We start from the raw sequence: 26,065 nt of genomic DNA on the forward strand, positions 1-26,065 counted from the left end.
TTTATTTGATACTCCCCAGGTCTTGGCTGATCTCGCTCGTCAAGTCGAATGTCAAGTCGGTTTCCAGGAACACAATAATTATATCCAGGAAGATGCTTTTCTCTTAGATAATTAGCCCATGTAGCTCCTGGTAATTTTTCTAATGAAGCAGTGATATCACCACCTGTTTTCCTTGACTTGTCAAGGGAGATAAATGTTTAATTTTTGTACCACATTGCAAACACTTGACTGTAAGTGCACGCTTTTTACTTTTTGTTATCATTTATGTGAATCCACTAGTGAGAGTGAATGCTCTGCACCAAACACAGTATAAATCCATATTAGTTATTATTTATGTACATCATGGATGTCATTGATTTTTTTCTGCGACAAGAAAGCAAGAGCCAGACAAACATCATCCAGCACTACCAAATGCTATCAGAGCAATTATCATAGGTCCATCTAGGTCTGGCAAGACGCACTTTTTTCTTAATCTGATAATGAGTTGGCTCAAGTGGGATACGTTATATTTAGTGGCACCATCCGTAAATATTCAGAGAGGCTACGAGATACTTAAAGATTTTAATGAAAACTCAAAATTGATTTTATCACCGATATTGATGAAGGCCCATCTGTAGATGTCCTCGATGAATTTATTAATAATAATGTAGTATGCGATGATGTAATGTTAGATAGGCAATCAAATCCAGCGTGGATATATTCTCGAGGCAGACACAAAAACACAGACGTGATTTATGTTACTCAGCGATATACACAAATACCTAAAGTGATCAGAGATAACTGTAATATTTTATTTGTGTTTAATGGAGTTGATACACATACTCTGCGACATAGTCATGAGACTTGATGTTCATGGGATATGGGTATGATTTAGTTCAAAAAATTCTTTTCAAAAGCACAAGCTGCTCCACACGGACTTATCACGATATATTTAAATGATCTTAATAAACGTTTTGGTTACGAAACATCAGCAGGGAGGATGCGCCTAAAATGAGTGATGATGGGTAAATAAACAAACACACAAATTTGAAAACACGAGCGACAAAGATAAAGTAACAAACTGAAATAACCCAATTATAGCAAATCTCGGTCGCTAAGAGGCTTCGTTTTGACGTTATTGACCATGTATTTTCATTTTTTTTTTGTATGAAGTTTTCTCTTCAAAGAAGATTTCTGCTTCTAGTGCACATTTTGATTGTTGGGTCAACCATTTTATTGAACTCTGACAAAGTTCATTTTTATGTGGTCTTGCTTGCTGTAATTTAATAGAATGTTTATTTTTACTTTTATAACATAATTTCCAAACGTAAGTTGCATTGACTTCATTGTAACTTCTTAAATTATTTAAATCAGTTATTGTGTGGCAGAACCTTATGTGTCTTTTGTCCGAAAGTGCATATAGCCATTTCACACTCTGATCCCTGGTTATTTGCACATTTGAATACTATTAACCTATATTCTGTGGTTTTCATCCTAAAAGGTATAATGGAAATCGTAGATCTATGTATGTATTTAGAGGATCTAAATAATATTTTTTTTTGTTTCACAAAAGAGGAAAACTTGAAGGATATATTGAGTGCTGACAACGTTAAATTTGAAATGCATTAGTCCACGGCAATTGAAATGCGCTGTTATTACAATCTCTTAAATATGACGCAAGAAACTATACATTTGATACACAAATATACTAAAGTATTCTGCTTCCTAGGTCGTAAGACTAGGAGACATAAGTGCATTTTTAAAAATATTTCAGCTGTTGTATTCAAATCTGTGTACCCTGTTGAGGCAGTTAGAGATCTTATATTCAAATATGTATAATACGTTTTGGAAATGACAGCTGTTATATTCCAATCTGTACACCCCGTTTAGGAAGTGACATCTGTTATATTCCAATCTGTGTACCCTGTTGAGGCAGTTAGAGATCTTATATTCAAATATGTATAATACGTTTTGGAAATGACAGCTGTTATATTCCAATCTGTACACCCCGTTTAGGAAGTGACATCTGTTATATTCAAATCTGTGTACCCTGTTGAGGCAGTTAGAGATCTTATATTCAAATATGTATAATACGTTTTGGAAATGACATCTGTTATATTCCAATCTGTACACCCCGTTTAGGAAATGACAGCTGTTATATTCCAATCTGTACACCCCGTTTAGGAAATGACAGCTGTTATATTCCAATCTGTACACCCCGTTTAGGAAATGACAGCTGTTATATTCCAATCTGTACACCCCGTTTAGGAAATGACAGCTGTTATATTCCAATCTGTACACCCCGTTTAGGAAGTGACATCTGTTATATTTAAATCTTTATACCCTGTTTAGTAAGTTACAGTTGTTATCTTCAAATCTGTATACTCCGTTTAGGATGTGAGAGTTTTTTTTCAATATTTAAAACAATCATTTGAATGATACGGTACTGATATTTTTTTTTTGATATAAAAACGGGGCAATTTCCATAGTTTAAAGTACACGTCTTGGGGACATTCATTTCGCTTTAATTTATCATCTGTAATATGTTTCAAATGCCATATATAAATAATCCTAGTGCCAAGAGATTTAAGCTGAATTAGCTAAAATATATCGTTCATCGTTTATATATGGCAGTTAAGCAAACCTTGTATTTTTATTCTGACAAAACGAAAATCAAGCATCTCGTGAAGTAATTTAAATTAAAGAAAGCGGGTCTGTCGACTCAAAGAATTCGTGTTGAACGGTGTTCACATTTATAATGATTTTTTTACTCATTACCTCCATCAACTCAAGATCATTCATTTCAATCATACTGTCATACAAGAGCGAGTATAGACACGAGTCGACAGCTGAATCTCAATTAACTTCAGTGCACAGTGAGAGTAGACCAGTAGTAGATCGCATGCCTTTTATCAAATACAAACGCATTAACCGTCACAGCTCTTATCTACCTGTTCGGTAATACTAAATACATAGCATGCATACTTTCAGTGTTGTGCTCCACAGAATATTGTTATGCAAGTCTGTCGAAATGGATTTATTGATTTCGAGGTACTTTATATTAATTGAACACACAGTAAAGTCCGCCTAAAAATGATTATTGTTAACAATGCCAGTCTTGTTTCAAGCTGTAAGTAATGTAGTCCAAATTTCCTCCAAGCAGAATTAATGTTTTATTTTATTTTGGTGGTCACCCAGGCTCGTTCCGGATGATCTTTAATTTAAATAGTTGCATACTCAGCGAACAAAACGAACCTGACAGACCTAAAATATATATTACGTTGCATTATACAGCTGTCTCTTTAAAGCTACACAATGCGCAATTTTATTTGAATGTGTCTGTGATTTTTCAAAATCTTAAAAAGCTGCATGATTTAGCAATTGTGGAGCATGAAAGACTATTTATGCACACTACATGACTTTGAGAATAAAAACGGTGAATTATGGAATGTATGATTGTTTATTAATATTACAAGTGTCATATTTTATAATTTATAGCTTAAATCATTTATTAACCAGAAGATGTACTAGTCCATTGCACTAGCAGATTGTATTAAAATCCCTTGTATAATCACAATTTACTTCACGGTGTTACACAAGAACGTGACGTTTAATGCGGGGAAAAAACGTTATCTTTTCTATCTTGGAGATACTTAGTTTTAATGAATAACTCCCGGCTTAATCCAAGACTTTTGTGAAATGATGCAGATAACATATAAGTTGGCTTTGTGTATAATTGTTGTCTTGCATTGATACATATATTTATGGAGTCGATGAATAACCACGATATCTTATAAGCAATCCGAATGAGCTTTTGTACCTTCTTACCTTTAGTACAGTACGTTCATGTGTCGATCTAACTGACACCTACAAGAATGGTGGGATCGAGAAATGGCCCAAGCGTTGAATTTGCAAGCTTGTTATCTAAGTAACCAATCTTTTGCAGTTAGATCACGTTTGTTCGTCAGCCTGCCTGACGCCAAGTTATTCTATTAACCATATTTCCATCTACACATAGAGAAGTTTGAATATTTATAATGTCTTCAGTCCAATGTCAACAGTTCATTCTAAGCGGGTGATACAAATATTGTTGTACAAAAGATATGTTTATAACATGTGGTAAAATTACTGATATGTCTGAATTTATCTATCTTTGATAACATTCTTAACGTACCTTGATACAGAGGTAAACAGTGACTGGCTTGCAAATTAAAACTAAAATAATATCACATGAGGGTAACTTCACCGATGTATTTTTGTACAAGGTTACATAAATGTAGGAAATGTGAAAGGTTTCATATATATATATATATATATATATATATATATATATATATATATATATATATATATATATACACATGCATATGTCGGGTAAAGAAATACACTCTAGAGGACAGAGTTTAGATTTATCAATTTATTTCAAGGTGATTTGCAAGCGGGTTGTTATATACCGAAGATTGACTTAAGACGATAGAAAATTTCCTCTGATTGACCCTATGTCTGGCACGGTCAATATATGTATTCCGTATGAGGTCTAATGCTTTCATAATTATTTCCCATGCATTCACTATTCCCATATGTTATATTTCAGTTTACCCTTCATATAACAAATGTATATTATATATTAATTCAACCAGAAAAAAATATACTATTTGCCTTGCCCTGAACATTTTGATAAGTGTCACTTCCATGTACATGTATGACTAGTGTATTTCTAGGATATGTCCTTTCACATACATATTCCTATCTATAATGACGCTTTGGAAGAATGTTCCATAAGACAGCAGGTAATTATTCCAAGAGAATATATGTGTCTGGAACTGAACATATCTATATCACATGAACCCCAATCTAATTTTGCATAGAATTATTCGTTGAGCTATATAAATATTGTACAGCTGGATTTACGATTATTTATTGACGACATTTTTATAGTTTTAAATAATAATATATGATATTGTTATCAACTGTTATCAATATTGTCTCCTTTCCTTCATGCACAAAATTTCTTTTTGAGAAATGTACTTAAACTAATCAGTTCCATGATCTAAAAATAAAGCTATTAAGGAAAAAATAAATAAATAAATTAAGGAAAAAATAAATAAATAAATAAATAAATAAATAAATAATGCAAACAAACTGGGAATCTGCATCGGAGTTTATAATATTGACCAAGGCAGTAGGAGTCAATTACCTTTTTAAGCTGTTTTAGCAACTAATAGTCAACGTGCAATTGTGATTGTTCCCGGTAACTTTACAACATTTTGCTGTAACACCAGGTGCGCAACAGCCATTTCCAGATTCTACTCCCTGATTTTTTTGACACTCGACTACTTTAGTGCATTGTGTACTTGTTGTGGGAGTACTAGTGGTTCCTGTAGCAGTACCAGTGGTTGTGGGGGCAGCTGTGGTTGTTGCCGGTGCAGCTGTGGTTGTTGAAGGAGCCCATGTTAATGTTGTAGGAACTGCTGTGCTTGTTGTAGTAGCTGCTGTGGTTATTGTAGGAGACGCTGTAGCTGTAGAAGCTGCTGTGGTTGTTGTGGGTGCTGCTGTGGTTGCTGTAGGTGCCTCTGTAGATGTTGTGGCTGCAGATGTAGTTGTTGTAAGCCCTGTCGTGGTTGATGTAGGAACTGCCGTAGTTGTTGTAAGCCCTGTCGTGGTTGATGTAGGAACTGCCGTAGTTGTTGTTGCCACTGTGGTTGCAGTAGGAGTATGAATCGTTGTTGTAGGGGCTGTTGTAGTTGTTGTAAGAGCCCCTGTAGTGGATGTTGGAGATGCTGTGGTAGTTGTTGTTGGAGCTGCATTGTAGGTTGTTGTAATAGGTGTTGTGGTTTTTGTGGGCGCTGCTGTGGTTGTTGTGGGAGCCGTTGTAGTTGTTGTAGAAGCCACATTAGTTGCATGTGCTGAAGTGGTTGTTGTAGAAGCCCCTGCAGTTGTTGTATGAGCTGCTGTGGTGATTGTTGTAGGAGTTACTGTGGTTGTTGTCGGAGTTGCCGCAATTGGTGTTGTAATCACTGTGGTTGTTGTCAAAACCTCAGTCGTTGTTGTAAGAGCTGTTGTGGTTGTTGTTGGAGTCCATATAGTTGTTGTAGGAGCTGTTGCGTCAGTTGTTGTAGAAGCAGCTGTGGTTGTTGTTGTTGAAGGTGCTATGGTTGTTGTGGGTGCTGCTCTGGTTACTGTGGATGATGCTCTAGTTGTTGTAGATGCAAATGTAGCTGTTGTAAGCCCTGTTGGGGTTGTTGTAGGAACTGTCGTAGTTGTTGTTGCCGCTGTGGTTGCTGTAGGAGCATGAATCGTTGTTGTAGGGGCTGTTGTGGTTGTTGTAAGGTCCCCTGTAGTTGTTGTTGGAGATGCTGTGGTAGTTATTGGAGCTGCAGTGGTTACATACGCTGATGTGGTTGTTGTAGGAGCCTCTGTAGTTGTTGTAAGAGCTGATGTGGTGATTGTTGTAGGCGTTGAAGTGGTTGTTGTAGTAGCTGCCGTAGTTGTTGTTGGAACCACTGTGGTTCTTGTTAAAACCTCAGTCGTTGTTGTAGGGCCTGTTGAGGTTGTTGTAGGAGCCCCTGTAGTTGTTGTAGGAACTGTTGTTGTAGTTGTTGTAGGAGCTGCTGCGGTGGCTGTTGTAGACGTTGATGTGGGTGTTGTAGGCGCTGTTGTGGGACCCGTCGTTTTTGTTGTAGGAGCCACAGTAGTTGTTGTATGCGCTGATGTGGTTGTTGTAGGACCTGTTGAGGTTGTTGTAATGGCCGTTGTTGATGTTGTAACAGTCGTTGTAGCATTTGTGAGAGCTGCTCTTGTTGTTGTGGAAGTCTCAGTGCTTGTTGTCGGAGCCACATTAGTTGTTATATGTGTTGCTGTGGTTGTTGTATGAGCAGTTGTGATGGTTGTTGTATTAGCTGCAATGGTTGTTGTTGGATTCGCAGTCGTTGTGGGAGATTCTGTAGTTGTTGTGGATACAATTGCAGCTGTTGATTGGGATGCCGTTATTGTTTCTGGAGGCGATCTAGTACTTGTAAAAGTATCTGTAGATGTAATGGGTGAAGATGTGGTTGTTGTGAGCGCTGTTATGGTTGTCGTAGAAGCTGCCGTAGTTGTCGTTTGGACTGCTGTGGATGTTGTAGGAGCCTCAGTTGTTGTTATATGTCCAGCTGTAGGTGTTGTGGAAGCCTCAGTGGTTATTGTTGTAGGGGCTGTCGTTTTTGTTACATACTCTGTCGTTGTGGGTGTAGCTGTGGTTATTGTGGGCGCTGCTGTGGTTGTCGGAATAACTGTAGATGTTGTAGGAGCCGCTGTCGTTGTTCTAAGAGCTGTTGTTGTTGTTGTAAGAGGCGCCGTAGATATTGTAGGAGTCACTGTAACTTTTGTTGAAGCGGCTGTCGTTGATGTTAGAACCAATGTTGTTGTCGGCGCCAGTGAAGTTGGTGATGGTGTCACTCCTTGTATGCATACACCTTGGACGCACCACTGTCAATGTATGAACATACAACATATAATGTCCTACCTGTCTCTTTCAATCTCGGTTCTATATTTGTTATAATTTTCCTTCTGAATGAAACGTATATGTGTAAATCTTTGGGGACAATGAGTATTCTGGGGACTTACGTTTAAAATAGATCAATCACAACGTGATTTTTATATACCACTTGGTAAAGACTATTCTCTTTTTACTGGTGTATATGGTTTTCAACTTCGTCTGCATTCAGATATGTACAAAAGACAAAAGAAGCATTGGTACTTTAGAACATTACTATAAAAGCACATGAATAAGTTGCATGAGGCAAGTTTGTTACTGTCTTTCCCATTGATGAAATTATCCACGTTCATAATTTATACAAATTTTAATATCTGTGCTGAGAATGAACCAACAGGAAATTATGTAGAGTGGTATTCATCCCCTGGATACAATCCAAAATCAAAGTGTAACAATTAGCTTCGATATGTTAACCTGGACGGACATTTGGATAGGAAGCTGGAATACTAATATAGCCATTACAATCACAATTCACTTTTCATTAAACAGCCATAAGTGATGATGTTGAATGCGCACATCAAGTTGCATGACCATGCATGCACAAGTTCATATGAAACTGAACTACTTGAAAAACAAAGAAATTAAATTATATAATGAAGCTTCAAAAACAAGGCACGTTGTTTCTATCTACATGTACCTTCCGCTTGTTGAGATTTCCAGTGGAAATGTATTTTAGTAGAATAATACATGTAATTAAATTGTTATCATTTTAATCGATAATGACATGACGACTGTTGTCTCTAAGAACAGTTGAAAGCCAATAGCAATAAATCGACATGCAAATGAGTGGTTTCTGTACAAGCCATTCTTTCGGCACCTATTCGTATGTTTGCACAAATTCCTTGCAAACACGGCTCCTTACCTATATGTTCCATATACATGGACAAATAAAAGAAAATCAGCCGCTAATGGAAGCATTCCCAAAGGGTTCCTTAGATGCAATACAAAGAAAAACATACAAACACACACACATATTATGTTGCCAAGTACAGTTTTAATTTCAAACCCAGGCGAACACCTCAGCTAACCTATTTCAGTGGTATTCATTCCCGAAACTTTCTCATTCAGCGAATAATCGGAAAAGATTTCGATTGTTCTGCAGCTGGCGAATTTCATCAGGTAACCTACATAGTAGGTGCCGTGTGCAACATTCTTTTATGTTAGTCAAAAGTTTATATAGCAAAGATAAATGCGCCTTCTAGGAAAAGCATGTACTTTTAATTATAAAAAAAGAAAATAGAAATAAAACAGCCCGAAAATAATGATATGCCACAACCCAGATATAAAAGTACGCTCTGGCGTCTTTTCATATTTGGAACTTGTATTATATTAATAATATGTGTTGAAACTACACTAAGAACGATCCCTCAAAATATAGGAATTTAAATGTGTTGTGACGCACGTGATATAAATGTCACTTTAATGATGTTCCCGTTACACAATAAAGCAATAGTTCCTTACTTTTAGATACCAAGAAGAATTTTTCTGGCGACTCTCAAAGCAATGTTGCTGGTACGCATACATTGTGGAATTCACGGTGTCAAGATACAAGATACTATTGACACTGCACCTGTAAATGTCCCACATTGAGGCAACAGACGTTAAGTAAATACGGACCAAAGATATTTTCTTTCGCTGTATTAGTAATGTTGGCCAATAGATTAGCTACTCTGAAAAAGTATTGACTGTTCTTTTTCTGTCTTTATAATCAGTGTGTCCGTGTTTTCATTAGTAGATGCGTTTATCATTCTCTTAGGTTGTGTGTGGAATTTGTGGTCGTCCGATGTTCTCAAATGAACATTTATCAAGCGGCTCAAAATGATGTGGTGGTATGGATATGAAGTATCTATTATCTGCGTGTTTCGCAACGCTAGGAACATACAGTGATACTGGACGGAAAATGAAGAGCCTGTGCTTTTTGTTCTTATTAAATAATAAAGAGAACAATTCTTATGCAATTTTAATGATCACAATAACAGTCTATTGAAAACAAATTAATAATGTTAAGAAAAAGTAAATTAAACCCTTGGAGATCTTTAACTATTAACGTTCGACCGTAACTTGTTGATGTATTCTGTGTGTTGATAACAACCGATGTGATCTCAATAATTGTAACACATTAAATACAAATTCGCACGCCATTATGAAACTGGCTTTTCGTATTTGATAGGGGCAATCTATGATCCTCAACCTGCGAAAAGTTTATGAATTTTCAGATATTCTTTCAGCAATTGCAGACAGTTTAAATTTCCAATTCATTTTGTATCCAAGGAGCCTTACTTGGTAATGTATATCAAACTGAGAAAATACACGCAAAGCTATGCATGTTTTGTCATTTATATTGCTTGTAACCTTAGCTTTGTAAAAATATAAATCTATGAAAAAGGTTACATTCTCCAACAAGTTCAAGAGCGAACGTCATTGGAGATATGTATGTAGATGCACGGACAAATTAACCTTAAAAAAACAGGCATCTTCACATATGGCCCCTCATATCGTTTTGATTACCTATGTTAAAAATAATGTTCAGGTGCCCACTTACATCACGCTTAATTTTCAAAGCATTAATAAAGCAGATTTTGTACGAGAGACAACATTTGTGATGTACAGTAATTGTCAGGCCTCTGATCAGGACTATGTGCTTAATATGTTTGCTAGATCTTGAAAATTAATCAAACAAAAAACAAAAGGCAAGGTTAGAGAAAGTGAAAAAAGGCAAGAGATGTAAGTTCATGTAGACCCATTCTGTTTTAGGGTTGACTTTGACTGTCTTAAGCTCTATTTTCTGTGGAATCATTTTAACAAGTCATTCGGGCAATTTATCTGCACAACAACAACGGCTTGCTATACAAAAACGTAATGAGGTCATGGATATTTATTTTTGGCGAATCTTCTTTTGCCGAAAAAAAAAAGAACAGAAAAACCTGATAAGGCGAAATGTCAAAATATAGAGAGATGTTGTTCACACTATTTGAGGTATATATGCCATTTATTTTATTTATTGCGGCTACAAATATATCTTTCAATTTGTGTTTGCCTGTTGTATCTTAAAACTTTGTTAACAATAGATAACATAATTTTTCCAATCGTCCTAAGTACTGAGCAACCTTTTCCGTGTTCATCTCATAGAAAGTAGAAGTTAGCTAGATATGATGATCAGATAATAATATGTATTATGTGCCATTATGTGCATTTCATATTACGTAGATATTAACTGGGTCGGTTACTCATGTTCTACTGCTTGTGTTGTATCATCATCCGACTGGACGGTCAGATTCTACCGTGCATGATGTGCCATTATTGGATTTCGTACTCAGATTCTACTGTGCATGATGTGCCATCATTGGATTTTGTAGTCAAATTCTACCTTGCAGGATGTGCCATCATTGGATTTTTTACTCAGATTCTACCTTGCATGATGTGCCATCATTGGATTTTTTACTCAGATTCTACCTTGCATGATGTGCCATCATTGGATTTTGTACTCAGATTATACTGTGCATGATTTGCCATCATTGGATTTTGTAGTCAGATTCTACCTTGCAGGATGTGCCATCATTGGATTTTGTACTCAGATTCTACCGTGCATGATATGGATTTTTTACTCAGATTCTACCTTGCATGATGTGCCATCATTGGATTTTTTACTCAGATTCTACCTTGCATGATGTGCCATCATTGGATTTTGTACTCAGATTCTACCTTGCATGATGTGCCATCATTGGATTTTGTACTCAGATTCTACCGTGCATGATGTGCCATCATTGGATTTTGTACTCAGATTCTACCGTGCATGATGTGCCATCATTGGATTTTGTACTCAGATTCTACCTTGCATGATGTACCATCATTGGATTTTGTACTCAGATTCTACCGTGCATGATATGCCATCATTGGATTTTGTACTCAGATTCTACCGTGCATGATATGCCATCATTGGATTTTGTACTCAGATTCTACCGTGCATGATGTGCCATCATTGGATTTTGTACTCAGATTCTACCGTACATGATATGCCATCATTGGATTTTGTACTCAGATTCTACCGTGCATGATGTGCCATCATTGGATTTTGTACTCAGATTCTACCGTGCATGATGTGCCATCATTGGATTATGTACTCAAATTCTACAGTGTATGTAACATATCACAATATAACCTCTGATACCGTGAATTGTGTTGCAGTGAATCGAGTATTGCAAGAGCAGTAGGCAATATGATGTGCATAATTGAATTAAATGTCATAATCTACGTTTGTGATGTACCATCAATAGATTGGTTGGTCAGATTTACTGTGTATGATGTGACATCAGCTGCTTCATTAATTTGGTTTCATTCATATTCTATAGGGATCCTTAACCTTCTTGTTTACAATGAACTTTCAAGTTAACCTTTGATGGCTATGGTGGAGTTTAACATGTTAACTGACATATGATGCTAAATCGTTGATACAATTATGTGGAGACCCGATCGATAAAAGTGACATTTTATGTCAGTCTGTGATCATGTACTGGTGCGCAGCTGCTAATCTGGTACAGTACCCCATACAATCGCTATTGCCTTTCATCTCATACTACAATGGGAGTATATGGAACCCTAATCGTTTACGGTTATCTTTTGTATTAACCGTTTGACTCAGTTATGTAGAGTCCCGTTCTAAGGAACTCTTAGCACAATATACGTCTGATACAGTGCATTATGTTGCAGTGAATCGATTATTGCAAGAGCAGTAGTCAATATGAATGTGCAGCTAGTAATACAATCTTACATTTAAGAAGAATCTGATATTTTATAAATTAATTATTTACAAAAACTGAGAGTGACACATATGGTTTAGATTGTAACTAATTTCTTGTAGTAGGTTATTTTTCTTTCTTTATTCATGGATTGTGGGGGTTGGAGTAAACACAGACACATATCTGTTTAAGAATGAAATATCTCATTAAATTGTACCTGGAACGTTCAAGCAATCAGTCTAAAGGAGGTATGTAACTTTACTTATATAATACTATATTGCTCAGACTTTCATTTGACAATTATAAGTTGATTAATTGAATATAACAAATAATGCAATGAGATACACGAATCAATTCACATGTTACCAGTTTTTAAAACAAATTCGTCTTACATAATTAATATGTTGACAGACAATATATAAACAATAATACAGCAAAAATTGTGGCTTTGCTGTATCCAAATAAAGGACTATTTAATATCTTTCTATATCTTCGTAAACATATAATAGTTCCGGTTTTGTTTGATTAAAATATCATATGTCCTGCAAAATCTTATTCAACGCATTATAATGACATTTCTAGCGAGTCCCAGTGTCCCGTTACTGACATATCTTTAAACGTATTTTATTACGTATGCCTCATATTAAAGCTTATATAAATATGCACTAATATCGATATATTAAAAATATTAGCTAAATACGTTTTGCCTTTGGAAATAAGTTTCAGTATCGAAGAATAAAATTCAACATTATGAATCTTACCCCGTACGCTATCCCTGGGCATGGTGAATGATCCAGCACTTGGCAAAGGGTCCCATTGCAACCCGTTGACGTCTGGCATAGAATACCCCTGTAACATATGTCAGCTCCCTGCGGATTAAAATATTGCCAATTTATTCGAAAAAGAAATGCATGTCTCTTACATTCCCTTTTTGTAGATGTACGAGCTTTGTATTCGTCCGCAATGTAACATCTCAATATGCTCTTCGAAAGCAAGAATAATATATCAATATGGTTCTTACCGGGCAACTTAAAACAGTTCAATACATTCGGAAACAGCAGATGCTTGAATATTGCATATTATCTATGGATTAAATATTAATTTTGTAAACACGATTTCAACTAATATCATCATCACTTAGTAATAGTACTGATATTGTTAGGTGCAAAAGTAGAATCGCTGTTAATCAAATCGCTGTTAATCAAAAGTGTGGAGATAGTGGATTCGTTTGTAGTTAGTCGCTAAGTTTCATTCATTTAAAATTGTCGAAACTAAAATTAGGTCCAGTAGGTAAGTGCACATTGGCTATGTTGCTCCTTCACTTTAATAGATTTTAGTGTTTTCCACCATGTTACTGAGGAGAACCAGAGCCATATAAGGAGCTGGCATAAGAAATGCATTACACTCAGATATTGTGGGAAAGCATATTGTCTATACATTTGAAATAAGGCCATATCGGCCATATTCTAGAAATAAACAATATCATTTGTCTTGTTGCCCACTAATGTTCATCATGGTTCGAATTCTGGCAGGACATTATGCCAGTAATATGTTGAATTTATGTAATGGAGTTGGCCATTCATTGCCAGTAGGTGTTATTATATAGATCTATTTTACGTTAAAACCACGTCAATAGTGGGTATTGAATTACAATGATCTTCCTATATGGCGGTGAAAACACACATAACTGCCTGTAAAAGACGGAATCGTTTGAATTACTGGTTATCGTTACCTTTCATTCACTTGTTGAAAAGAGTTTAATATATGAGCAAGTATATGATTATACAGATTCGGAATTAGGCGGAAAATGTTTGACATTTCTCTAACTATGCGATCAGAGAAATAAACCTGAAAGTAAATCTCATATTGAAATTTCAATACAGAGACTGCAAACTTCGTCTACGCTAAACACTATATATTCCTCAAGTATTCATTACACTTACATCAATATTTGATTTCCAGACATCGTTTTTTTATATTATATAATACGATGTCCAAATGCAAGCTTTTTATATGCAGAACCTGTATAACTAATAATCAAGAGTGCTGAGTTCAATTGCAAATCGTGTATTTAAAATGTTTTCTAAATTTTAAGCCACTTATACATATTTATAAAATGGGATATGTCTTAAAAGACGAAAAATTTGATGCCTCTGCTTAATGTGTAATTATACCAGTTAGACCCTACTTACACGTGCATTTGTGTATAAATCGTATGATATGATCCAAGTGGACCTTGCCCAAACTTTCCGACACAAAAATAGCAATTATTAGCATCAATAAGATTTTGATATAGATCTCATTAACCGACTTGCTTGGTCGACTGGAAAATGTATCATCATCGTCATCTTCGCCATCGCCACCCCGATCCTTATCCTTACATTATTACCATCATTGTATAGAATAAGAACAAATGAAAGAAGAACACAGGCAATGAACATGAAGCATAGAAGGATTAAAAAGAAAAGAAAAAGGAAGAGAGAAAGCAAATTTGAGATTAGCAGTACCAGAATCGGAACATACCGTGTAACATGCATATGATGCAATCCCAAAGTAAACTTTACATTGCTCATTCAAACTAAGTGCTTCACCACCAATAGGCTGTGATCTGTAGGCTGTGTACTCCGCATCGGTGAAATAATGCTGACGTGTGCACCTATTTGACCTAGAAAGGACTCAAAGTAATACACATTTTTGTGTTTCGTTTCTTGTACACAAAGATACTCAATTATATATATATATATATATATATATATATATATATATATATATATATATATATATATATATATATATATATATATATGGATTCTATAGCAAAATGCTTGATAATAGTAGCGGAACAAACATTTTAATACAACTACTAACCTGCATGATAGTATTACACACACACACACACACACACACACACACACACACACACACACATATATATGATTTAGAAGTGAGTGAATGTTTTATCAGTGAGTTAAGATCCTTGCGATATCAAAAGGTTATATGCCATTCAATACCAATAACAAATTTAGGCAATATGATTTTAGAAAGATAAATTGTTCTTGGTCGATACAGCATAGATATATTTTTTATCATCTTGCCTTCTCCATTGTAACAACGTTCTGTATAATCCTCAAACATATATAAAAACGTGCCGTAATATTTCTTCGGTACTGTTTTAGACAATTTGCAACCCATTTTTCACTACAAATTGATACATTACCCGAGGTTATACAGAAAGTTTGTCATGGAACTTATGCTGCAAGAAGATAATGTGTGTTGGTTTCTTGCCGTTGTTGCATTTGCTGAATAAAAGGATGGGGCCATGATGTATCCATATGAACAAGAACCAGTTGTGGGATCATGATTTGCCGCAAGGCTGAAAATAAATAAGTGAATAAATATATAAATGAATACATAATTGAATAAATAAGTAAATAAATAAATAAATCATTCCATCCAATCTAAATGTTTAGAACATCTGGAAGTAGAAATGACCAACATATGATTTTGCTTTCGCAGCATTTCAAATTGTTGGAAGTTTGTCGCAGAAATATTAAATAAATGCGTTACATCGGCAGCAAACACATACTCTAAACAACCTATCTGAATTTAACTCATTCGTCTGGCAACTTAAAGACATTCCACATTCTCTCAATCCAGTCTTAATTATTGAAGGAAACTGATAATCATGACGCAATATATTGTTTGTAGGATAAATGGGAATTTAAATGCCTAGTATCATATATAACACATCACATATGAAGTGCAAATAGTCAATGAACTGCGAGGTTTCTCTTGATTGGCACTCACGTATTGTATCACACGTTGTTATTATATCTCGATCATCGATACTCTGAACATCAAAACAATTTTAAACATTTGAGATGCGTAACTTTTCTACAAAACGATTCGAAACCGACCAAAAAATCAGAAATTTCAATGTTATATCACCATACAAGATAAATTAAGAAATTGTCAAACTCTACCTAGCCGTCAGAAGCTTTGTATAATTCGTGTGCTTTGTTTGAATTATTACGTATTCATACTTCAAATACTAGATTTTTCTATCATTAATGAATGTATTTCTGAATAATAATAATAATCTACAATGTCCAGTCAATGTCATGTGTGGTTTATTAATTTTTTTTATTAAAATTTATCTCCAAAAGTTTCATACGGCTGTAATATTTTGGGATTTATGACAGAAAACCGTATAAATCGGGTACATAGAAAATATTACGAGTGATTACTACATGTAAAACGTATCAGAAACTATATGCTTTACATGTAGAGTTGGGTCAATGTCCACTTTAATAGATTATTAAGTACTGATTTAATTGCTAAACACAAATTATTATATTCTTCAGAAGGTATATTATTTAATGCTTTCCTTTGGCTAAAGATAGTTTTATTGAAAAACAAACTGGGTCTACAATCTTAGAACGGGTGAGCTCAAGATCTGGAGAAACAATTTAAGCCCTCTGCTTCCACATTCAAGCACCATCATACAGTGTACTGTGAGTAAACTTAGTCCAAGCACTATGAAAACAATTTAAACCCTCTGCTTCCACTCTCGAGCTCCAAGTCTTCTCCCAAACTTCGACAAATATCGGCAAATAGTAACCTATGCATCGTACATATTTTTTGAACTATATAACTTTCATGAATCTTTAAGGATTTAATCTTTATTTAGTGCAACAAATTGCTGTTTACGGCGCAGCTCTTGAAGACAAGAGAATTACCTTTCCATGTTATCAATACGGCAACTTTTTACCCATTGATCGTTAGTACTATAACGTCTGGAAAAGACTGAGCCAGAGACTGACTCGTGTATCTAAACCGTTACTAATCATGGAAAATAAGTGTTGTCAACAAAAATGATTTAAAGTCAGTGAAGTGTATATGAAATCTCAGAAAATCAGTATATATTTAATGTCTTCCATACACGGACCCAACACGAACTCTGTTACGTAATGTTGACGTAGTGTGAATACTTTTATCATAACTTTCAGATGGACAAACCAGTTTGCTATATGCTCGATGTATTTGATATGATCGATTTATAGTGTTTATTTTGAGCAAAGTGAATATTCTTACTCAGCTATTACTCTATGGAAAGTTTGTGAGAAGATTCAGATACTCTTGATTGTCAGCTGAACTTATCGATATATTTATATTGGTGCGGTACAAAAGAGCACATGTAAGTTAATCTATTTAGACGTATATGACCCTTGACGTTGAACAACATTTCCTCAAAATAAATAGTAACATCATCCATATTTCACTTTCGATCAGCGTCATAACACGATCTGTATATTTCCATGCTGATTGTAATGCCTGAATGTTCTCAAAGTCGTAATTCGGATTGGTTTTTCTATTCACATTTGAATGGGAGTTTGATGAATATGCGGCTCATTCTGAGATCAAATGGGTTCCAGAATAAAAGCACTTGCTTCAATATTCGCCTGATAGATATAAGTCAGTGGATGACATCAGTTAATACTTGAATGCCCATATGAAAAATAAAACAACAACAAAAGAGCCATTATTTTCAAACGACTCGATCCTATGTAACACGCCTGTACACAATACTTACAAATGACCCAGCTCATGGACAGCATTCAGTGCGAGACGGCAACCTCTGTCTTCGATAATGGAAGCATAATAAAAGGAATCTGAGAAGCACACAGCTGAAAACCAGGTTCTTCCTGCAATGCAAAAACTTCAATAACAGAGAAAATGTGGGTGCGACATTTGTCTCAACTTAATATATATTACATAGCCCGATGCTCTCCTCATCAGTGTGAGATCAAACAAAAGCAGAACGAAGAGGCAGCAAATTCCGATTTGTAGTATAAGCAATTCCTCATGGCTTTGTCTCATTCATTCAGCTACTAAAGGAAGATCATACTGGAGGCTTTACCATTCACAATTATATTCTGCTACTCTATAATTGCCCCACTATATTACAAAGGAAAACTGTACATAGTGCAATAAAATCTTATACAGTGACATTCATTGTTAAGTAACATCGTGCAGAGGCAATGACTATTGTAGGAAAAGATGACTATAACTGACCCTCTTTACGTCATGGTCTTGCCGGGTACGCACAATGGCAGTTAACCCAGCCTGGTCTAGACCACTGAATTCCGTGATTATGTGTAATTAAGTACATATAATTTCACCTTTTTGTAAAAGGTTGAAATATAACTGTAATATATCTACCTGCAGTGGTGTATAAAGAAAACAAGCTTTTATCATTCTAAAAAATATATGCCTGTCGAAATGTAATGAACAAATAAATATTGCTGCACAAAAATTATATATTCACTCTGCATTTTGTGTCATGCTGTTTACAAATTACGTCCGATGCTATACTTTAAAACGGAAATGCTAGTTTTATACCAACCCACTGAAGTACCCTGAAACTTCTTCCTGCAAAGAAAGAGAGGAGAAACGTGTACACAACAAATGATTTTCCATTATTTTATCTTCCATGTGTTGTTTATGTCTTCTATAATCTTAATGTAACTAAATTTACTTTATATTTTTCCAGAGATTAATATCTATTCTTTCACTAGACACAACATGCTATGACATAAAATTTTCGACAGGCCAAACGGACCTTCACAAAGAAAATAACAAAAAGAAAATTTTTCAATGAGTATAACAATTAAAATATGGATTAAGGCAGAAGAAAATTATAGTTAATTCAACATTTCTCAAAAAGTATATTCTATAAGTATGATTATCTTATGCACTGTTCTAGATGAACACAAATAGCTATGCGTATCGTTCACTACTACTACTACTACTAATGACCCAAAATGATTCTACAAACCGTGTTATGACAAAGTATGTATTTCACATCAATTTGATCTATATTAAACATTATGTTTTGATTATGATACTGTGACGCCACTTCATTACGTTTTGTGATGTTATGTACTTTTCTTTTTATTAAATATTTACTGCAGTATCACAACATTTCGTGACAATAAACATTCAACCTATGTAGTATAAGTACAATTGTCCTGATACGTATCTGACATCGTCTTTGCTCTTTCTCCAAATTCCAACTTGACAAATATGACCGAAAGTACGTGGTTTATAAATTCAACATTTACTTTCCCGTTTTAACAAACTAAATACGTCCAAATTTCATTATCATAAGGCCCAACCTGAGATGTAACTTTATTTACGTCATTTTCTACCAAATTGTCAGCTTCATTTTAACATCATTTACAGTCTTGGAGCAAGATACATATTGACAATGCCAATCTTCAACAATAGCTCACTCGCTGAAGAGTCAAAATTAAACGTTTAGGTCCAAACATGCGTGTACCTTCACAATTATAAATTATTATCCTGTATTTAATAATTGTAAAATGCCGTACAGATATTAACGAATTACGAAATACAAAACTGCAAAGAACACCATTTTAGTTTCTTTTACATATAACATCTTTATAAAACATTTAGAAAGGTTCTATAAATTTGATATTAAATGTACAAATCACAGCAACATATTTCAAAATCGACATGACTATTTTTAGACATTTTGTGCATGTGGCTGGCTGTAATATTTGGAAATTACTGCAAGATGCTATTTAGCTGAAATATTGCTTATCTAGATTGAGGGCTAAGCTTGATTTAAAAGGAATCACTAGTTGTAAACACAATGCCAAACTATGTTAATTTGTTAAACAATAGTAGCTTAAGACTTGAAGCATTGTATATCTACCTGTAATTTCACCTGTCCAAGATAACTCTTTGTGCTGTCTTCTCCGTGTTAAGTAGTAATCGCCATTATATAATATTCATAATAAATGCACACAAGCTCAATTCATGTTGCCCAATTTGTTATTTCTTAGAAATAATTAAAACATAGTTCGCATACGAATGCAAAAATAATGTCAGAAAGCTAACTTCAATTAAATCATGTTATAATAATATACACTTTTCACGAGGAACATGTATGCAGAGCAACAAAAACGTAAGGTTACAATAATTTTCCCAGTCATAAACCAGTATTAAGGGACGTTCTTCGCTATTCTTCAACTACCTTATAGTCATTCCACGTGTCCGAGGGTAATCTCACTCACTGCACGTAGATCGATTGCCTCATTGTTAAAAAGCAAAGCTGAAATGTTCTCTAAGAACCTGTCATGAATAAACCTATGCTCAAGACATGAAGGTCTGCATAATGTAAAGAAAGGTAAACTATATATGTGAATGAGTTTAGCTGTATCACACCATTTTCATAGCAAACGTTTCTTTGTCAATGAACTGGGATAAGAGACAAATTTATAAATTGCAACAGTTTTGTTTTCAATTAACTTTGAAGAATATATATATATATATATATATATATATATATATATATATATATATATATATATATATATATATATATATAGTCAAATGCAAACATAAACGCATTTCATATTATGTCACACAAGAATAAAGTCGCAAAAGCATCACAATTAACAAATTCTTTCAACGATTGCACAACAAAAGAGACACAATCCCATAGCCTTGAAACTTTATACTTAAATCACTTATATCAAGTTTAACTGCATACTAAATGATTCGTCTACCATATAAATCTCTCTTACTTAAATGTCCTTCTCATGGCTTTCTCTCCATATAGAAATCTGCGATAATGGACAGATGCTGAGATCATGGCTATAAACCAAACACCTCCATGTGATCATTCTTATATATTATTTCCAAATGAATTATCTCGTTAATGAGTAAAGTCGAGAATATTATGAAGACGTTAGGGATCAACGTTTACTATTGTTTTGGATAGACAGATGCTGACGTTAGAGGTCAACGGCTATCATTGTTTGTGCTTAGCTATTCTGGTTATCTTCGCCATGAATTAAGACAGTACGCCGTGGTAAATACATCTTGTTAACATCTTGCCTGCGACATTTAACAATATTCATTATCATGGTATTTACCGAGAGCTTTCGCATAGCGTCTACAGTGATTATGGAAAAGTAGATTCTAACATATTTTCAAAAATAATAAATAAATAGAAAGTATTTGCAAAAGGTAACTTTGCTCCCATCTCCCAGCGTCAGATATTTGGCTTTGCGTTCCCCAAATCAGATTGATTGTCATGATGAAATTGTTTCCAGCTGTCTGTGATAACATGAAGTGCAACATAGTCCAGTTTAGGTACTCACGCAGTCATTGCCATGGCATGATCATACTGGAGGTTGTTAGCAATTCTATAGTTCTTTTGCCATGTCGAAAAACCGTTTAAAGCTTTAGATGAATTGAGTTTTCCGCTTGAATCTACGGCTTGAGAGGACCATGGTGCATCAGAGGCAACCTGGGAAATAGAGGCACATTATTTGCATCATCCTTTGCTTGACAGAGAATTGCTGTAACTCTGTAATGTGTGTTGTAAATATTGTAAAGAATGGTTACGAAATGAATGTAATCTTGTACATAACAATATATGAGACCTAAGTATTGTTATGATGAAAATATTAAAATAATCATTATCACCCGTCTAAATACGTACCTCATCCACTTCCATCTCTCTTCTTAGTACTGTGCAATATGTTAAGATGTATAAAGCGTTGTAAATACAGAAGTGTATATATATATATATATATATATATATATATATATATATATATATATATATATATATATATACAGTATGCACCCTGCATCATTGATATAACATGAGATGTACCAATCTTACATTAAAAGGAAACGAGACTAGAGTTTATTATAAAAATGTGTTTTATTTATATGACATACAAATACACATTAATGCCTTTAAACGATGTTAATCTAAGAATGACTATTGGCAAGTGTGTCCTGGCTAAGAAACAAACTCTTCACATCCCTTACCAGTGTGTCCGCTATAAAAAGTGGTACCATGTCGTTTGTGGCATTCACAATCTCCTTTGCACTGTTGTTTGTTTTCTTCTTTTAGTTTCTATTTTTATTCATATTGTTTAAATAAATTTAAGACATATTTATGATTCAAACATGAAATATTGCTGAAATAAAGAAAGTAGAGCACTTCAAACACATGGTTAGCTTTTTGAACATTCCAATGTTGACTTGACGGAAAATGTATGGAAATGAGCAAATATATCCTATGAAAACAGACGAACCAGCATGAGAAAATTCAAACATGTTAATGTATTTACAGCTGATCTATGTCATTATTCTGCTTTGATTGGCATTACTACTATCCATTAAATTGCTTTTATCCTACATTTCAATCTTTCAGTATGTTGGCTGGTTTGATTGTGACTTTTGCCATAATGTATAGCTCCAGCGACAAAGGTAGCTTTATAAGATGGTTCAAAGACAGACAGACAGTAAGGTAGACAGAAAAATAAATCAGATACATAGAGTGGTAAATTGATTTGTTGGCAAAACAACCAACTAAGAGAAAAAAGTCTAGCGGTTAAGGGACAATTTTAACACAGCACTTTTTGTTATTGTCATTTACTGTGTTTCTCTTTTGTTCGACTAGTCTGCCTCCTGACCAGTGAAATCAGTGGGAGAATTGTGGAGGGGATTCGATATTTTCATTTTTAAATATAATCGTTTTGTATTAACCTTATTATAGGTTTAAAATAAAGGAAAAAAAACACATAAGATCCCAAGAATTAAATTACCATATGTGTGCATCATAACCAAGAAATTCACTATATAATGACAACGTACTACTGCCGCTTGGTATTATTTATATTACGAACATTTTAGTACTTTGTAGGTTACTTAGTATAAGTTCAGATTCAAGGGTTTCACAAATCCCAGATTCGTTTTCTCTCTCACTCCATATTTCTGCGTAATGTTTCCCTTATGCATGGGGAGGGGAGAAAACCGGAAGGCAAAATGGATTTTGATGAAATTGTGTACCATCACATATTAAGTTTGTTAAGGAAACGGCGATTATTCATATCTGTATCGTCATTTTCGTACTTCGTTAATGATTAATCAGTGGGCATTCATCATTGTTCAATATAATCACTAGCATACACATGAAACAATGTTTATACATGTGTATTAATGAATCTTAAGTTTATACCATTTTGATATATCATCTTATGTTACGTGTTTAGGGTCGAATAAACATTAGCACAAGAAAGAGCAAAAGCAACAAGTTTTGAAACATTTTACAAATTATTTATTTATTTCCTTGAAAAAAATAATTTACAAATGTAAAAAATAAAAACGTACCGTTTTAAGAATCAAATCCAAAAATTACCCAAGAATAATTCACGAGTAAAGTTCTAGAAACCCTAATAATAAAATGTTGTAATGATTTCAAGTTGGAAGTAATGACGTATTCTGTATCCTGTACTGTGTTGAAGTGTACAGTTCCTTGTAGAAACACGAAACATAACACTCCGGTTTTGGAAATCCGAACAAAAATATTTAAGAAATATCTTTGTTCAAGAATAATACATGAGCACTCAAAATATTTCCAGAGAAATGAATTAAACTTTTAGAATCCAAATAATTCGAATAAACATTAAAGTGTAATTCCGAAAATGACACCACAAAAGAAACACCTTTAAGTTGCAGTGTTTAGAAGACCAGCTGTGAGATCTCTCTCTAAACAATGGTTTAAAACTTGAATATCGAGCAAAACAGATGCCCGGAGAAAAGTCACGTAATCTTTACATCGCGTACTCTCGGCATTGCCCTGATAAGAACCAATCATTTTACTTAAAGAATAAATTAAAAAAGTTGTTTACTTCAGTAAAACTATTTGCAAAGCTAGGGTCACATATTCAATACAGCCTCGATCTCATTTTTATTATTCCCACAATAAAGACTTTTTTAATATAAAAAAAAAAAACTTGTTGACGAAACTATTATAAATTTTGAAATTAGGTCGACTGTGTCAGTTTATGTGTTACAAAAATGAAAAGTCAAGATCAAACAATTTTCTGGAAAAAGTATGGAGTTTCTAGTTAATAAAACTAAATTATTTTGATATATAAGGAAATTGAAAAAAAAAAGATTTTAAACTTACAAACAACTAAATAAGATATAAATAAAAAAAATAAATATACATATGATCTACCCAGAGGACGTTTCCGCGTATAATTCAAAATACAGGTGAACTATCATTCATAGAAATAACCGTATGTATGTGAAAGAAATGATATAAATAAATGATTTGAAGCAATATTGAAAAGAAGCAGTAAGCCAAATAATGGTACAAAATTCACAAGCAGACGAACAGACAGACCAATGAACACACATTTGGGGATAGATAAGCAAACCTTACCAAAGCGACGCGAACTCCTTTTAAGTATATTCGAATGTCGATTCCTAAAGAGTTAGCAGATTTCACTTGTTGAAATTCAAGATCCATCTTGTAATGTCAGCACATGAAAAAAGTAAAGACATGAAAGCAGTACTAATGTATATCCGAAAATATACAATTAAAATATTGTTGCTAAAATATGAACCTGCTAAATTGAACTGTATTTTATAATTAAACGTTTAAAACCAGTTAAAACACGTGTAATAATTTGAAATTCCATGGCAGATAGGAAAAAGACAAAAAAGACTGTCCTGTCAGTTTCTACATAACAGCAAATCATTCTAAAATTGACTCAAAATTGTGCTTTTATTTTCAAAAGTCACAAATTTAAAAACCATTGTTTCCCTTCAACAGCGCAAAGTTTGAGATGACGTCTTGGAAAATGGTTCTCATGACAACGTTACAGGTGAACAAGATTTTCAAGAGCCATAAGTGAGTACATTTTATTTATGAAGGAAAGAACGCCAATTTAATCTCGCTCTCAAAGGTTCAGACTGTGGGCATTATCATAAATCTTTACTCTGTTATTATTATTTTCATTTAAAAAGTTTGCTAAGTTATAGTTCTAAAAGGTCCAAGATAACATATCTGAGCCATTAGCATGTTATGAGAGTGATTAGGCCCCTCATCAAAATTTCCTCCATTCAGACTTCCAAGAAAACAGAAACGGCGCTGTTTGGCATAACAACATTGGCAGATGGAAGGTAAACGAAACTGAATTAACTATGTTTAATTGCATGCAACACACATGTTGTCAAAGTGAGTCAAATCAAGTGTTGGGTATGCAAATAACCACCTCCGTCACACTTTCGTTGTAATTATTCGAAATATGTGGCGGGGTTGTTAGGCCAGTTTTGCTACTTGCACACAGATCTGATTTGCACAACCTGTCGAATTTGCACTTAACTCATAATAAATACCTCTTGCACTTTTCACCGCGATGGCTTCTTTTATAATTTGATAGAAACTGCCAGTAACAGCATTCCTTCAGCATCTCAGATAACCACATTATACTAACAATCTACGAGACAATACGTCCCTTACCAAGTTTTGAAATTTAATTGTATTAGTAAACTATGCCCAAAACCTCCGTGGTGATTTTTATTTTGCAATATCTGATTTAGAAGCTTAAAATTTTCTAGCGTTATTACGCAACTGCTGGCATACCTTACCTCATTACCGATTATTGCGTAGTACTGTTGGATCTTCGCCAAGGCTGTAGTCATGTTGCCATACAAAGTTAGAAACCTAGAAATTACGATGAAAGTATATATATTCAAATGAAGGATCCCTCAGTATGCCTACATACAAAATAGATTACAAATGTATCATTTTGATATATTAGTCTTTGAAATCATACCTTATTCCATGTGACTTTTTTAGAGCTTCCACACACATGAACTTTTTTGTCAATATTGGAATTAGGGTTTACAACTGTCATTCTATTTTGTTAACGTAGTGGTAATGGTAGTAATAATATAAATAGAATTAGAA

The 26,065-nt window shown here is 34.3% G+C and overlaps 1 protein-coding gene across 1 annotated transcript in view; it reads right to left on the reverse strand.

The window, feature by feature from the left end:
* The window catches only part of LOC149795277 (uncharacterized), a 45,622-nt gene extending 19,825 nt beyond the window's left edge, over positions 1-25,797 (reverse strand). Inside the window, exons 1-2 of the mRNA XM_089963773.1 lie at positions 25,744-25,797; positions 5,334-7,446 (exon numbers count right to left, since the gene is read on the reverse strand). Of these exons, the coding sequence (XP_089819899.1) occupies positions 5,334-7,446; positions 25,744-25,797 (2,167 nt within the window). The remainder of the gene's footprint in view (positions 1-5,333; positions 7,447-25,743) is intronic.
* Positions 25,798-26,065: the final 268 nt, after the last annotated feature.

Source organism: Sinohyriopsis cumingii, chromosome 7, assembly GCF_028554795.1.
Source record: "Sinohyriopsis cumingii isolate HCF-2022 chromosome 7, ASM2855479v2, whole genome shotgun sequence".
Lineage (NCBI taxonomy): Eukaryota > Metazoa > Mollusca > Bivalvia > Unionida > Unionidae > Sinohyriopsis > Sinohyriopsis cumingii.